Below are 17,337 nucleotides of genomic sequence, written 5' to 3'. Positions count from 1 at the left end.
CAAACGCATGATGTGATATGTGTATCCACAACACTCATTATCCTGATATCTACATCTACAACAAACACACAAAGTTTACGTGAGAGCTTCTATTTTTTTTCTCATTAGTATCTTGCAACCAGGGCTGGGATGCTATGCCATTCTTGGATGAGATTTTATTACAATTTTTGGATGCCAATTCCATTGAAATTGCGATTCTTCGATATTTATGATTTTTAATCACTTTTTTAACACCAGACCATGTGAAAAAGTTAAATGATGACAACAGGGTCTACAGACTATATCTGGAGCCATAATTCCCCATAAAATGCTCATCATGTGAGTCAGAGAGAAACATTTCACCCTCTGCTGGAGAAAAGTGGTAACTTTTTTTTCCAATCTATTTTGTAGACCAAGACTGAAATGAAGAATTTGAAGTTGGGGGAAAAAAAAAGATTTTTGACAAAGAATCTCAATATTGATGTTGTCAAACAAAAAATCCTGATATATCAATTTTGGATTTTTCCCCTACCCCTACTTGTAACCTGAGAGCCCACATCATTGCTCTCTCTATTAGCAAGACAAGGCCTGTGCTTGGTAAGATGCTGTGCGGTGCTATTTGTGCCACGGACCCTGCCGAGTCAGTTCCTTGTTAGTCAAAGATCGGAGGTTTGTGTTATCTCATGTGTAGCTTGAGCAGCCTGCAGCTTTTTCTGTGTCTGGGTCAGACGAAATCTCTGCTTCAGTCTCGACCAGATCTCAGCCTCTCTGTGGCTTTCTACGGGGGTGACAGTGTTTTGAGTTGTTGACTCATGTGGAAGCTAATTCGAGCCATCCTGGTGCATTGCTCTCAGACAAGAATAGAACAGTTGAGATGTTGCTCCTCCATCAGGAACATAGATTTTATTATCACTCAGCTTAAATAGAAACTACATAGCCTATCAGAAATAAAAGCATGAAGGAGTGATGTTACCAAACACAGCAGGGTTTAAAGAGAGGAAAAGTGCTTATGTTTGAAATATTTATGAATTATTGAGATATTTGGGGTAACCAAAAGTCATGCACCTCAATGAAAGGCTCACTTCACCAGGAAAAAAACAAACAAACATTAAAAACAGAGATTTAGATGGGAGCTGTACTAACAGATGGGTCAATAACTGCTGGCATCAGTTTCCCCTCAGGCAGTAACTCTATACATGTCAAGGACAGTGAAAGACATTTGGCTGAGCTGCAAACACCTCCAGTATGCATCAAAGGGCTTTGAATATCCAGACTACTGTTATTGAACGCTTCTAAGCATATTTAAACCACACTGCAACTCAAGGTGCTCTGTTATAGTTACATCAAAAAGGATGGAGGAAGATTCAAAGGAGACACAGATTCGTAAAAGCTGCAAAAACCTCGCCTAACTCCAATGGAGTGGACAAAATATTCAAAACAGAATTCTAAATGTCTTCACCACTGACTGCAGCCTCGGATATAACCTCACAGATGAATCCAAACTTCACTGACTTTAAGGATCCAGACACTGTAGACCAATACTTTCAATTGAAGTTGGTTTTGCTGCTCAGTGAAGTGAAATTCTGTCTGATATTTGACAAAAAACCCACAAGTCATTCATGGTTAAGATAAAGACGCCCACGCATTTCAGCAAAGAAAGCAGCCTTTAGGTCCATTCATTCAGAAAGTGTTCTTAAAACTCTAAATTAAAAACTGTAATTAGCATAAAAATTCCCGGTTAAACTGTGGTTGGTTGTCAGAATGTATACTTCACTTTTGACTCAAGTTCTAGTGAATTCTGACCGGATCACGAACGTTGCAGAGCAACCGGTGTTATGGAGTTAAGAGTGACCGAGCTAACTTGCAACCTTCAGCTGAGGTATTCAGGGACTCTGTTCTGACATACTATTGACTAGGGATGGGTACCGAATCAGGAACTTTTATAGATACCAACCAAATTCTGTCAAAAGTACCTAGTACCGATTCACGTAAAACCAAAAGGTACCATTTTTAGGTACCTAAATGCACCCTTGTGACTGTAAGGGAGTGAAAGAGTGATTTTCCATGCTCGACATGAACACAGCGTTACAAGGTTATATATTGAAGAATGAATATGTTAAATCAAAAATAATTTACTTTTTATTATTAAACAAGTTGATATTATTTACCACATAAAAGCACAAAAAGTACCGAAAATTGGTGCTGATGAGTACAGATACCGATTTCCAGGTACCGGGAATTGGTATAGTATTGTTTCTAATATGAAAGGTACCAACCCTACTATTGACGTATCTAGCTACGAGCTAGAAGTATGAGGTATGAAGTTTGATTTCTGTGTCCAACCTCACAGTTAGCCAGGTTTGACTGTGAATAAATCCAGTTTTTACTTGGTGTAGTCAATAAAAAAGTTAGTGTTAGGCCAAGGTTTTGACCAGTCACCACACTTGGGATTCAGTAGCTGGATTAAAGAACATAGTGATTTCAATGGAAAAGATTTCATGTCCACAGAGAAACTACAGTATATTATTAAACTTCGAACTATGTTTATTAGCAATCCTAAAAGATATCATGATTATCATGATATTTGATGCAGTTCGCAGTCTGGATGTAGTTTCCTGCCTCGTTTCTCCTGACTCAGGTCTCGTACTAAGAGGTAATGTCTAGGTATTTTATGGTCTGTATTCGCAGATAATTGGTCATCACCGAGTAAGTTACTTTTTTAGGTACCAGCTGATTTCCGCCTGTAGTACCAAGTACTGATTCTTGTATATTCAACCAGTCAAACATAACCATGTTTAGGTAAGAGTATGTGATTTTCCATGCTGGACATGAACACAGCTTTGCAAGTTTATTAAGAAATAAAAATGTTAAATGGAAAAACTTTGAGATTTTATTATGAAACAAATTTATATTTATTACCACATAAACACACAAAAAAGTACCAAGTTGTGGTATTGTTAAGTACAGAGACTGATTGCCAAGTACCGGGCATCGGCACCATACCGTTTCAAATGTGGTAGACTTGTGTACTCAAACCCATCCTTGGTGTATATGCTGGATTTTGCCATCAAAAACATTTAAAGTCTTTCATCCACTTAGTGATTTCTCACTGGAAGTGGTTCACTGTCTGTCAAAATTAGTTTATTCAGGTAAAAATTGCAGGATTTGGCCAGTCACTCCCTGGCGTAGCTTGTCAAACTTATGTTTTCCGCGGCACTTCCATTGCAAAAAATGGGCTTGTATCTGCAACCGTTCACAAACAGTTAACAGGTATTTAGAAAATCGTGCAATGTGATAATCTTTAATATGCAATATATGAAAAAGCCTATTTTTGCATCTATTGTGCTGTTAATGTATTGCAATAATGTTGCATCACTAAAGCTAATCAGCTAATTATCACCCCGGCATCAATGTATGCATGGATTATACCACTAACTACAGTAGGTCAAATCGGACATGTTGACCCTGCTATGCACTATTCAGAGATTAAGGCATTAGTTTGACTCGTCCGTAAAGAAAAGCAGCAGGGTTGAGATTAATGAGTGATTCTGAAGTGATTAAATATCCTGGTTCAGATCTCAAGTTCTCGCTCAGCAGGAGGCCTGCTACTGGCCTGCTGCTGAACCTGAGGTCTGCCTTCCAGTACCGAATTTTGTTGACAATAACACAGGGTTATTGGTCTTTGATGAGGAGTGTGAGGCTAATTCTTAACTTTTTTTTCAACAAGCTGATCTGATCTAAGTTTTTCTTTTTATGGTCTTGATCGTTTGTTTTTGTTGGGCTTTCTTGCAGCAGATCTGATGCTAGAAAGAAACCAGAGACAGTCTTTAAGCACTCCTCATGATCATGGCATCAGTAATCCCCATGGCCCAGCCCAAAACAAAGGGTTTAAACTTGTGTGAGGCCGACTTGTTGGCTGCAAATGCACCGGGCTCCCCCGGCGAGTCCCCAGGGCTCAGCAGATACTATTCTGCGTGCTCCAGGGCCATAAATCCTCTTTGCATGGCCGGTGATCAAGCCATGATGTAAAGGAGCTTAGTAGCAATAGACAGGCAGGCAGGAAGGAAGCTGCTTCCCTGTTGGCCAGGAGTCAGGTGATCAAACGCGCACACGCACACAACAGCGACAGGAGAGGGGGGAAACAGAGAGAGACGGCAGGAAAGAGGCGGAAAAACAAGGAGGGAAATCAACATGTTTATGAATGGCAGCAGCAGAGGGAGTTTGAGGACAGGGATGAGCAGAGATGAGTCAGAGGTTTTTTAGAAGATTGATTGGTTTTAATCTGGGTGAAAAGACAAAGCAGCTCCAAACTAGGACGACCTATCTGTCATAGGCTGTGCACATGGATGTTTGTTGACAGCAGTAGGATCATGTGCCTCATATGAGTGCTAAAAGTTGAGGAGGAGTAAGGTAAGAAAAGTGGCTTTCCTTTTTTTTGTAGCCCTATAGATGGATCCAAGGATTGTTGTGACCACACAGAGGAAGAATACTCTGACATGGGAGCTCCTACCTGTGCTGATTTCTTATCTCATCTTTCTCTGCATCTCCCTCTTTTCTCTTACAGGTCACTTTCCTCCCCTCCTCCCTCCCCCTCCTCCCCTTCCACCCATCACAGCGCCGGTTGCCATGGAGAACTCCTCTGTGGCGTCTGCATCCTCAGAGGCTGGGAGCACACGCTCACAGGAGATAGAGGAGCTGGAGCGCTTCATTGACAGCTACGTGCTGGAATACCAGGTGCAGGGGCTTCTGGGAGACAAGGGGGACGGAGAGTTGGAGCTGGACAACAGTGGAAAGGTGCCGCAGGTCAGAGAAAGACATACCCTCATTAGACTCATGTCTGGTCAAAGTTTTAGAGACAGCCTACCATCAGCATCCACAGACACTGCAGATATATAATATCTATCAAGTAAACTATCTCAAGTCATTAATAAAAAAAGAAATCTCAGGAACTTACGCTCATCTACTTTTGCGTATGTGTGTGTTGTTTGTATGTCAATAAAATCAAAATACTCACAAATAAAAGCACTATTTCACATGTTTCTCTCCTTCAGTGGACTGATGACTGTAACAATAAGAAAGAAGGCAGCTGGACGTCTTCAAGAGGAAGAGGCTCATCTAAGCCGGTAAGTGTATGACAGCACTCTGCATATTCAACAGAAGGTTGTATTCTGATCAGGAAATGAAAATGATTCTATTTTCAGTTCTGTTGTTATTCTGCAGTCATAGCAGCAAACAAGAAAAATACATTTCAGTTCACCTACAAAAATTATTAACAACTAGAAAATCACTCAGAGAGCACGGACCTCCGCCAAGCATATTGTGATTGTCACGCAACACTTCAGTCCTACTTCAATGTTATACTCCCTTTCAGCAGACTGTCTGCTACAATTTGGTGTTAGTTGCAGGTTTATACGATAATTTGTTACCTGACAGTGTTGAAAATGATGATGACCCAGTACATATTTTATATTCCAGATCTTAGTATCCAGAAAATTGCCAGGATCTGGATTGTACTTTTACATCTGTCAGAAATTATGGCGACCTTGTCTTGTATTCTTTTGCAAAACAGTCTGACCATTTGTCATGGAGTTATATATACATATGGTGAAAACGGCCCTATCTCTCAATAGTAAAGAGTCCTTTAAAAAAATCCTGGACCCAGATGGTGATCTGGATCACCTCCAAAATTTAACCACTTTTTCCTTATCCCATTTTGAACATTTCCCGAAAATTTCATCAAGATCTATTCATTACTTTATGAGTTATGTTGTTCACAGACAAACAGACTAACTCTCCCAAATTCACAACCTCCTTGATGGAGGTAAAGATGTTTCAACACATGCTCCTTCTTATGTTTTGAACTAAGCTGGATTTGATTGTGGCTTAAAAAAAAACCTTTAAGTGAGAGGCGAGGTTTTCAGCCCTTCTACTAGCTAAAAACAAGAACACAAAAAACAGTTTTTCTTCTAAATCTTAAAGCAATTTGACTTGCTTTGCTTTTCACCATCTTTGTGGTTTGCACAGGTGCATTCTGCTTGTGCATTGACCCAGAATTGACAAAAGAGGACTGAAACTTTCATAATGTAAACATAGCTAATGCAGTTTAAAAATTTGTCTTATTATCATGGTGCATAATTTACGGATTTTCAATATAACCAAATTCAGAAAATCTTGCCTGTATGAGAGAATGACAGCCTTGACTTATTATTTCAACCCAGTCCTGAATATTAGGGGAGTCAGATTTCAACTGTTTTCTTGTAACAGCTTTTTTTGCTGTCAAAAGACTTTGTGCTAGTTTTATATCATTCATATTTCATTAATTCAAGAAAATTTCACCCACACAACCAAAAAGGGACGTTAACTCTAAAGATGTCATTGATGTGCCTGTGAATTCCCTGGCAGAAAAGAGCACCAAAACTGGGTAATTCCAGAAGATATGGTACATGTTTCCCCTGCCATTATACTGGGGGGCATCATGCCTCCCCACCGGGGACACCCCACCCGCCTGGAAGTAAAGTTAATTTAATTTTCCATATAGCGCCAGATCACAGCAAAAGTAATTTAGTGTTACCTCTCTCATAAATCAGGTCTGTACCTTGTTTTTTTGTTCAACAGACTAAATAGTCTTATGTGATTTATCTAATTTGCATGACGGGATGTCATTTGTATGTAAATAGTTGCGTTCACATCTCCTATTGCACTCTGTACCACGCACGGGGAAGTTCTGCCCCAATGCATTTACAGACACACAACCACGTGCGTCCACACACACACACACACAAAGACACTCGCACTCTGTATAGTAGACAGAGAGCCTGGAAAACCACCTGAAAAAAACATAGAAAAACATCTCCCTGCCCCTTCTCTGTGAAGATGCAACACTTGCTCTCCTGTGCGCATAGTAAAGTTTTGAGATGATCATACTAAATGGTTCATATTTGAGAAAATAGCTTCATCCTTTATTTAACCCTGCAGGATGAGTGGGATCACAGCAGCAACGGCAGCACAGGTTCCAGACCCAGCTCAGGATCCAGACCAGGATCAGGCTCCCGCTCTGGCAGTAGAGGCAGAAACAACCAATTCAAAGGACCTGCAAAGGTACAAAATAAACTAAATGCTTCTATGCTGTTTTAATCAACTCTGAATGACATAAAAAGCAACATTCAGTGTGGAGTCACTCTGCAGCTACATCGGTATGACATTATGCACCATTCACCAAATCTGTGGATAAAACTTTACCCCCAACGTTATGTATGTGCGTTGTAAGAAATGGAGTATTAATACCCAGAGGGAGTGGTGTCACTACAGGTGTGTTGTGTTATAATTATATTGTTACAAGAAGCAGTTTTTCAAGCTTCAAAAGTGCAGTCACTTCTGTCAAAGTTAGACAAGTTTTTTTTGCTGTTTTTCTTGCAGGCACTTCAGATATTTAAAAAAGGGAACAATGTCATTTAGCTGATTATATCAATGATTTGTGCTTTCATGCTGTTTGCTTCATTGTTTCTAAATGTTCAGTCAAGCTAGAAAGTGTCCAGATTTTAGTTAAAGGGAATTTATTAAACATTTCTTTTCATCTTCTAGAACGGGAACAGAGATGGCTCCTTTGACATCTTGGGGACGGACATATGGGCCGCCAACACAATGGACTCACTTGGGTAAGAGCCTTCAGTTACAAACACCTTGTATAATGTTTCAGGGGTTGTTTCAAGAGAGCTACGCTGACTGATAGCCTCTGTCCTCTAAAAACTCCCTTTTTTGTGCCTGAGACCTCAATTTTAGAGCACTTCATGCTGGTGCTTACTGTTGTTACATTACCCAAAAGTTGTGTGCTCCTCTTGGTGGCAGCTTTTAGATAATACAGGAACTCTTTCTTGCAGCAGCATCCCTGAACCTTGAAATTGTACCCCTGAAAAAGTCTAGGTGCATGAGATAAAGTCCATCCGTACCATTGTTGTTGATAAATATGGTATCAGAAGTACTGCCCCTTCTTTGATGGATTGTCAGAGATGGAGAAGTGGCTATCTTCATGCAGTTACAGAAAACAGCTGATGCTCAGGATGCCCAGTGCTATTAAGGCCAGATTGCTTTGATTCTGTATTTTTGTAAAGAGCAGCCAGTGCTGTCAAATGTGACCCAGACTTTTTCTTTTAGCTGCTTTTTTCGGCCATGTTGACTTTTCTAATCTTATCAACAATTCTGTTCTTCCAGATTTCTCTTTGTAAGCATGAAACAAATTTTCCCAACTTCTTTAAAGGAGATCCTGGTAACTGTTAGCATAATTGCTGATATCAGAAGAAAATAAAATTACTATATTAACCTTCAGGGGGTTAGTTCTGTCTCTTCATCCAACACTTCCTCTCAGCTCAACTCTGCTTAACTCTAGACTTTGTCTTGATGATTAAAAGAATCTTATTTCAGCCACATTTCCCCTACATCCAACCACAAGCGACTCGAGTGCTTCCTCTGAAACCTCAGAGCATGAAATCTTATTAGCTGAGTGTGGTATATGTGGGAAGTCTTCTTCAGCTCCTGTGTGACTAAATGACTTTTCAAACAAGAGTCAGACATGAAACTTGGAGGTGGTGGGGGGAAAAAAAGGGGTGGTGAAAGGAAATGAGTGGGACATTAATCGGTCACACTGAAGGGGAGGACCTGGTTGCCATGGTAACAGCTGTGAGGCAGCTACAGCTACCTAAGATCCGGCCACGTTGGCACATCTGAGCATGCAGTCAAAGAGCTGGCACAGAGGGATGATGTAAGCAGCCCCTCTCCAGGCAGACAAAGATAATTATGAATGAAGACCAGCATGACGAGCTGTATTTGATGACCCAGTTAAAGCTGAAATCAGACACTAAAAGGGCAACGACGTTAAATTTAGTCATCATTTTACTCCATCGGCCTAACTCAGCTGATAGTCTTTGGTTGAGTAGTTATTGATGTAATGCTTAGCTCATGAAATCCATCTGCTGAAGGGCAAGGCTTCTGGTACCATATTTCTCCTGGCCATTAATATAAGAACAAATTGCCTCATAGAATTTTGCACTCAGTTGTCATGTGTTGCACAGATGCTTCATGTATCCTAACACTCTGTTGCAGAGGTGCAGGGTGGGACGTGCAGCCCGAAAAGCTGGACTTCAGTCATTTTCATAGGAAACACCTCAGAGGAACGCCAAAGCACCTGCCTCACATCGACAGAGAGGGGTAAGATCTTGACCCCTTCTCAGCTAATATGCTTTTTCATTTTTCTGCTTAGAATAGTAACTTAAACATGTTCTGCAATCCTGATTGTTAAGATTGCTGATTACACCTTGTATTATTTTTGCTTTACTTTTGGGGGTTGCAGGATGAACAAAAACAAGTTTGAGGAAGATGACGGCATTGATATGAATGACATTGAGAGGTTTCTGCCCAGCCTGCGCTCTGTAAGTCTTTGTGTTTTTTTTCATTATGCTTAATGTCAGGTCAGACAGTTCTCTAAGAGACTGTCACTGTGACATAGTGAACAGCAGAGAGAAAGCCTCCCTCCAGAGTAACAGCCTAGCAATCTGTTAGCTGTAAAGGAGGGACACCTGGTGGTGAAAGGAAACATGACAACAGAGCAGAGCTTGTCTTAAAACCATAGAAAAGTCACCATTAAAATTACAACACTGTGAGATTAAAGAAAAAAAACAAAGTACCACAATTTAAATTTTCATCCTGTTTGCCAGAGAGGAAAAATGTTGGTCTTTTTCAGACATAATGCACATGACATCAATCTTCTAAACAGGACTGGTTTATTATAAATAAACCTCTGGTGACACCTGGTGGTGATATGATGAGTTGCAGTGATTTGACGCTAGTGGGAACTGGCATTAAAGTGCAAAAAAAAAGTAACGCTGACCTCTAGTGGTGTAATATATTATAATGATGAAGCTGTTACTGTCAGTTTTACACTCAACAGCTTTTGAGCTGTCAATATTTGACATGTTAAAAAAAATGAAATGAACTGATGAAGTTCAAGTTAAAGAAAAAGTTTACACATTTATTCCCTTTTTTTGCTCTATCCTTCACATCTGCTATTATTAAAATAAAGTATGGAAAATCTGACCACTTCAAAAATGTATTCTTTTGTATGGCTATATATATTGTAGCTATATGAGTCAGTGTCTTTACCTAGATATTTAAAGATGCAGAATTTTCATTGAAGAACGGTGTCCTGGTGATTTTTGCTCTATCTCAGAAATGCAAGATTTCTGCTTTCAGAAAAATTTTACTTAACATGTGGAATTAGTTCTGCAGCTGGTTATACCGCTGTTAAGCATTAAGCACTGTGTTTTCAAGGCTGTATGTTATTCACTGAGGTGGCAGGGTTCACTCCAGTCCACCAGTGTCACCCACGTCTCTTCCTTCTCTGCACTGCGGGCCCAAATGTCTTCCATCTGTCACATCGTTTGAGCCACACGTCTTCCTCTTTCCTCCCCTTCTTGGCGGCAGAGTGGAGGTGCGCTTCTACTTTCATACAGTATCAGATGGCCTGGTAGTGCTACCAAGATAGTTTTGTTATTGTATAGTTTCTGAGCCAAGATTTTCCGTTTCCGTTTATTCAGTCAGGGCCAGAAAACAGATGGGGTCAGCTGGGTTTGTCTGGAGGCCTAAGAGTTGGATGTGTATGGGCACGGAGACACACAAGGTCAGAGAGACAGAGAGGCAGCAGTGTGTTTGCCACAGTTTCTGTCTTTCTGTCCCTCACATTCCTTAGCTTTCCTAACATGTGACTTCCACATCAAGTTTTTTTTACATTTTGTTCCGTCTGTGCGGGATGTCATAACCTGACATCTTTGTTTCCCTGCCAGCGGACATTGGCAGTGGTGGTTTCAGGCCAGCTACTGATACCTGGATCTTTGTTCTAGTTTTTAACAGTCTACTTAAAATACCCTCCTTTTGTTGAGCACTGGTCCCAGAACAACTGGAGGGGCACTTAAGTTTCAGTTTCTTTCTCCTGAAGCTGCATTTAGAGAAACCACACTGTCATATAGAACTAGTTGCACCCACAGTCTTTGAGACTGAATTTTAGTTAATCTTGAGTGTTGCAAAGGAAATTATGGAAAGGCTAGTGATTCTTTATTCTCTAGTAGTGTCGTACTAAATGATGAAACACTGTTTCTCCACCAGCAGATAACGAAAACAGAAACCACATTAAACTGTCATCAGTTTTTTAAATCATAGAAGCCAGTTCATTAAGTTTTCAAAGTGATAAAAGTGGTAGTTACCAACTTGAACACTTCTGTAGTTACAGTAAGCATCCCTCTAAATGTCACATTCCGCTAGCTGCAACACTAAAGAGCGTCCATGTGTCCTTTTGCACCGTAAATAACCTTAATAATTTTAATTTGAATATTTTCCATACAGCGCCAGATCACAGCCGAAGTGATTTAGAGTTACCGCTCTCTTAAATCAGGTATTTACCTTGTTTTTTAATTTAACAGACTAAAAAGCCATATGTTATTTATCTGTTTTACATGACAGGATGTCATTTGTACATCATCGTGTTCACATTTCCCCCTGTGCTGTTTCGCCCACCGTGAAGTTCCGCACCAGCGTGTTCACATACACACAAACCCGTGCGTGCATTTACACACAGACAATCACCTTCCATATAGTGGTTAGAGAGCTGAAAAAAACACCACAAGAAATATTTCCCTGCACTTTCTTTGTGAAGATGCTTCAGCCCCCCCCCAAATTGCTGACACCGTCACCGCCCAAGGCTGTAAACCTAAAGAAAACACTGGATCCCATTTAGTTTATTAATGTCTCATTTTATAGGCTCAGTGTACAACATGACATCTTCTTCAACTTAGAACCTAACCCAATGTTAAAATCTGTGGGTTTGCATTATTGCAGGCAGAAGAAAAGGATTAGTGTTTGACACAACACCGATTGTATCAATGGAAAACTAAACGATGCCCCTGTTACGCCCCACCTTAAAGTTCCCCTGTGGGGCTAACAACAAACCACAAAAGGGATTCATTGCTATTAAGTCTTAAAAGACTGATTATCAAACTCAACCCCAAATCAACAAACAACAAAAATCCCTCAGGTGAGACAGCAGGGCCGTGGTCCCCAACTGAAATACCACTGCAAGCAGCAGTGAGCTTTTAAGACCTGAGGACCAGATCAAACTCATTCTGCTCCTAGCTTACCCGCAAGGAAATTTCTAGCCGTAACATACCCTGACTTTGCCGCCTCGAAGTCACTTCACTAAGCCCTTCCCATCGAATGATGCACCAAACATGTACTGGCGAGCCAAGAAGCCAAGGATGTCAATTATTGGCACTGCACACTTAGCTAGCCATGTCTGACTCATTAGAAAACAAGAGTAATGAATCCAAAGAAGACTAAATTATGATACATATCACAATGAAAGCACTGGAATCTCTTTTTTTTTTTTGCAATTTGACAGATACACTGACTGCAGTTCAATATGCATTGGTTTGAAAGTTCAAAAGTAGCAGCTGGTTTTGTCTCACAGTTTTTGCATTGTGGGTCTCTCCAAACCTAGCAGAGGTAGGGAATATGTTATTCAATTTAGTAATTACACTTTAAAGCTGTTAAAATGAGCTCAAAAGTGACAAAATTTTTCATCATAGTTATGATTCTTTATGTCTATGGCCCTTTTATACAACATGTCGTGTAAAAGCCAGATGATGCTGTCTGTACAGAAATGCAGCGATTGGCTTTCCAAATGCAATTATAGTTACCCTAGCTGAATTCTGATGGAAGTACGTTGGCTACTGTTCCTTTAACTGTTTATCAGCAAACACATCAACCCATTTTTATACATCCATAAACATTTGCACGTCTCTTCCCAGTCATCACATCCAGCTCCTGTAAGTCAGGCCTTCATCATCCTGAGTCCCCGTCTGCGTTCCACACTTAGTGCCAACATTCACTTCCTCTTTCCAGCAGTCAGAATAGACTTACAAATAGCCGCAGGACGTGGAAAACATCTTTGTGTGTGTGTGTGCGTGTGTGGGTGGATGTATGAGCAGCAGTATGAGAAAAAAGGGCTTCCTACTTTTGCCCTCAGATTATGTTGCACCCTCAGTGGCCTCTCTGGAATGTCAACGTGCACAATCGCTGTGATCACGTTCAGTGTCAGGTTGTATTGTTAGATGCAGGGGGTCAGAGTTTGATATTACAAGAACTTCTTTTTTTTATAAAATGAAACTGAAATAGGGGAGAGCATTTATTTACTGGATCATTGATCATTTATGAGAAATGGGTTCCTTTTTATAGCGCTTTTGATTTGTACACAAAACAGATATTTAAAAAAGAAAAACAGCTTTAATACCATACCATACCAACTTTATTTAAAAAGCACTTTTAAAAACAACCACAGCTGTATGCAAAGTTCTGTACAGGTAGATAAAATTAAAAAGATAAAAACAAATAAGAAAAAACTGACACATAAAAAAAAACCCACAAATTTTTTTTTAAAGCAAATAAAAGTGAATAAGACCGGGCAAAGAAACAAAGTCTCGCCAAAGTTAAAAACCAAAGAATAAAAATGGGTTTCAAGACGCTTTGATGAAGAAAAGAACTCAGAAAATTAAGAAACTGATATGATCTGAACTTTAGCTCCTATAAAACTGTGTGGTATCAAGGACAACACAATGATTAAAACAGGGTATTATGAAAGAATTAAATGGGCTGTGAGGATTTTCCTTTTTTTATTTATCTGTCAGAAAAGAGGAACTGTATTTTGATTTTTCTGTATGTCCTGATGTATAGAGAAAATCAACAATAGAAATCTTTGAATGTTAAATCTTTGAATCTAAGTGATCCAGGAGTCTCACTTACCTGATTTTAATCCACAACTTAAAATAAGATTATCATCCCCAGAGTAGGTTATTGCCCATATCACATCATGAAACTGCAACAGTTCTCTGGCTGCTCCTTGAGCAAAAGTTAAAAAAAGGAAAGAGGAAAAAGAAAAGCCTTACCTTGGATTGGTACCAGAAAAAGTTTTTATTTAACTCTTTAATTAAATCTCAAATAAAGAAAAATTCTTGAATTTGTTTGTTTGGTGTTTGTATTTATCAGCTGATTCCTCACAAAATGCTTTCATTCAGTTGTCAAGCTCTTGATTCTTGAAGGACACATTTCTGTAGCAAGTGCTTTCTAAAAATGTTTCCTTTCCCCAACAAGTATGAGATTTGAACCAGCACATCTTACAGACGTTTGCCCCACGGCACAGATATTTCTTCCCCGTCACCATTCCTACCTTCACAACACATACTGTACTCCAGCACGGACACTCAGTCCCACTCACATGCTGTTCAGCTCATCGGCATGATCATGTCAGCATGATCCCCGCAGTTATGACAGACACAACTCGTGGGCAAGCGCGTGGGTGTGTGTGGGCCTTCTTCACACTCCTACTGTATCCGAAATAATGCCAGCGAGCCTTCGCTTCTCCACGTATCAACAGCTTTCTGTGAGTAATTATGTGTGGAAGGCTTGACATGTGTTTTTATGGAAGCATCTCAGTCGTGTTTGTGACTAACCAGTTAATGATTCACAAACATATTTCTTGACCCATTTTGAAAAGAGAAAAAAAAATGTATTCAGTCATAAAACTCAAACCTGTGTGAGGTTTGAGTGGGTGCTTCTGTTTCAGTACAACATGTGTGGCTGGTTTGACCTAATGTTCTTTCCTATGATGTAATGTGTTAGCAGCCGAGCTCATGTCAGATCAGTGTTAGAGGGAGTCCAGGTAGTTGTGGTGAGGGTCAGACTCTGCTTTGTAATGTAACTGGAAGTGTAAATAGGAAGCTGGTTAGCTCAGGTTAGACCTGGAGCAGGGAGAAAAATAAAGCCTGGCTGTCAAAATAACAGTTTTGATGTGTAGCTGATCAAAATTGATTTATTAAAGGAAAGGAAAGAAAAGGAAAACAGCCTTTCAGCAGGCGTAACTCCTGATATGGTTACAAGAAATGTTACTACTAATGCTGACTTTGTATTAGGGTTCAAGATGAGATTCAGAACTAGAGAAAAACACAGACACTTCTCCATTGTCCAAGAGTTCTGGAGGAAACTTCTGGAAAATATTTTTGAAAAATGATTACTATTGGTGTCAACTATTCAGATACTCAAATAGTTAGCGAAAAGTATGCAGCAGCTATTTAGCAGCATTTTAGCTTGAAATGCCTATCCATACTTCAAATGAAAGAATGCTTTAATTATTTCTGTATTTCTTTTTTCTTTTGTCTAACTTATTGTTTGTGTGGGACAGTCATGGGCTGTTTTCCAAACCACCTACTACACCAGCAGTGCCTACTACTTTGGCCCAAATTTAACATGTAGTAGGTAGTATGCAAAAAAGGTGCAAAATCTGCAGAATGCCAAAATCCCTGGATGTTTCCCACAATGCAATGCACTAACGCTGTTTGTCAATGGGAATGGCAGGTTTGGTGAATTACCGCCATCTACTGGAATGAGTCAGCATTATAACTACAAAACAACAACATTCAGGTTATACGGTCCATGAGATAGAAGTGAAGTGATGAGAAAGAAACGCTGGTAAATCTTGTCACTTCTAGTTGTTAAAGAGTTGTCTACTTCAACAAATTCATTAAAGCCCATATATCAACCCATAATAACAATTTTTTGTAGCCATATGTAAAAAAAGAAGTAAATCCCTTCCAGATTTTTTCAAATAACTACTACATTCACACGTAGTATGTAGTAGGCGGTTTGGAAAACAGCCAGAGATTTTAAAAACATCTACAGCACAACAGCTCCCTCAAGTTAAGCCATATTTTAAGAGCTCCCCCTGCTGGCTAGCTGCAATATTAGTCTAAATAATTTAGATAGATGGAACACAAGTCAAAATAGAAAATGAAGAACCTTTTTCTCAAATGTTTTCTGTCTAAAGTAATTTTATCTTATTTTGCTTAATTTAAAAATGTATTTATTCAATTAAAGGGACAGTGTACAGTAATGAACATTTCTGTGTAGCAGCCTCGTGAATATGCCAGATTAAGCCTTGAGGCTAAATTTCAAGCTAATTCTGATTTTGAGCCAATTTTTCAGACCGGTTTTCTTTTTTGTTTGTTGTTTGATTGTGAAAAGAATGTGTGTGAAATTGCGTTTTTTTGCAGGATTAACGGAGTAGAGTGAAAACAGCTGTAGATAATAGAACCAACATAAACACAGACAGTGATGTTTATAGTTTTAATGTTTTGATCTCAGTGATTTCTTTTGCACGGGAGGATATTTGGTGTTAGAGAAATCAATACTTAGTCTGGGGGTGAAAAATTTGTCATTGGGGTGATGCAGATTTTTGTATTACAGACTTTACTGTATGCTAATGAAAATCTAGCTCTTCTTTTTTTTCAGAAAAGGGAGCTGATTTTATCTGACTGCTTGCATCATGGCTTTTTAAGATTGGAAAATATGTTAAGTGATGATAAATAAGGACATGATTCGTTTTCTGCTTCCTATTTTGAAATTAGCTCAGTGTTTCATAGCTGTTTACTTACCAAGCATCTCTTCTGTTAATTCATCTTAACAGAGAATTAATAGTTAACTCAAGCATACTGAAAATAGCACTTTAAAAGAGCCAGATTTATATTGAATTTCATTTGTTAGATACTGAAGTGAACTGTAAATTTATATCAGGATTGTTTTTTTGGTAACACAAGAATTTTATCTACAAATGTTTCAATTCAAAGAGTGCCTTGCCTCCACGTCATGTCTGTCAAAACTTCTTTAAGAATGGAGGGCACCAGAGGAGGAAGAGAAGGGCAGGGTGAGACCGTGCAGAGAGGGAGAAAGCGTCTAGTCATTTAGGAGACATCCGGTCTGTGCTCTGTGAACAAAGCAGACCAACAGGGGAACAAAGCTGGAGCCTGAAGCTGGGATATTACAGACTGGTTGGCCCCTGTGTCTGGAAGTGTACGTGCTGTAGAGCAGGACTCGTGTTGTGAAGACTCACTGGGGGCGGGGGTAGGTTTTTGGGCTGCCTGTCCGTCAGCTGTCAGTCTGTCTGAGACCTGCATTCCACTCATGCTGATTTCTCACACTGTTTCTGTGTGTTTCTGCTCACTGCGAACACATTGATCACCCACATATTCCGTCTCATCTTTTACCTCCTCTTCTGCTTTCTTCCTATTTGCTGTTTCCTTTTTCCTTTTCTCCTCTTACCACCGTCATTACACTTCATCCTCCCCACACGTCGTCCTTCACTCCTCCCCTCCATCCTTCAAATGTTGGTGGGCAGCTGAACAATATCCAGGGGGTCACGGCGACCGGCAGCCCCCTCCCTGCGGTCTTTTCCTGCTATTGTCCGCGGACCCACTGCTGCTTGGCTCCCCA

The 17,337-nt window shown here is 39.8% G+C and overlaps 1 protein-coding gene across 1 annotated transcript in view; it reads left to right on the top strand.

The window, feature by feature from the left end:
* The window catches only part of ctif (CBP80/20-dependent translation initiation factor), a 65,118-nt gene that overhangs the window by 11,493 nt on the left and 36,288 nt on the right, over positions 1-17,337 (top strand). The window contains exons 2-7 of the mRNA XM_074690344.1: positions 4,544-4,782; positions 5,031-5,102; positions 6,955-7,077; positions 7,561-7,634; positions 9,076-9,180; positions 9,323-9,401. Of these exons, the coding sequence (XP_074546445.1) occupies positions 4,606-4,782; positions 5,031-5,102; positions 6,955-7,077; positions 7,561-7,634; positions 9,076-9,180; positions 9,323-9,401 (630 nt within the window). The 5' untranslated portion in view covers positions 4,544-4,605. The remainder of the gene's footprint in view (positions 1-4,543; positions 4,783-5,030; positions 5,103-6,954; positions 7,078-7,560; positions 7,635-9,075; positions 9,181-9,322; positions 9,402-17,337) is intronic.

Source organism: Halichoeres trimaculatus, unplaced genomic scaffold (genome assembly GCF_033239565.1).
Source record: "Halichoeres trimaculatus isolate MK-OKI-2021-1 unplaced genomic scaffold, fHalTri1.1 fHalTri1_scaffold_16, whole genome shotgun sequence".
In the NCBI taxonomy this organism is placed as follows: Eukaryota; Metazoa; Chordata; class Actinopteri; order Labriformes; family Labridae; genus Halichoeres; species Halichoeres trimaculatus.
This window is presented reverse-complemented; position numbering and strand designations above follow the sequence as displayed.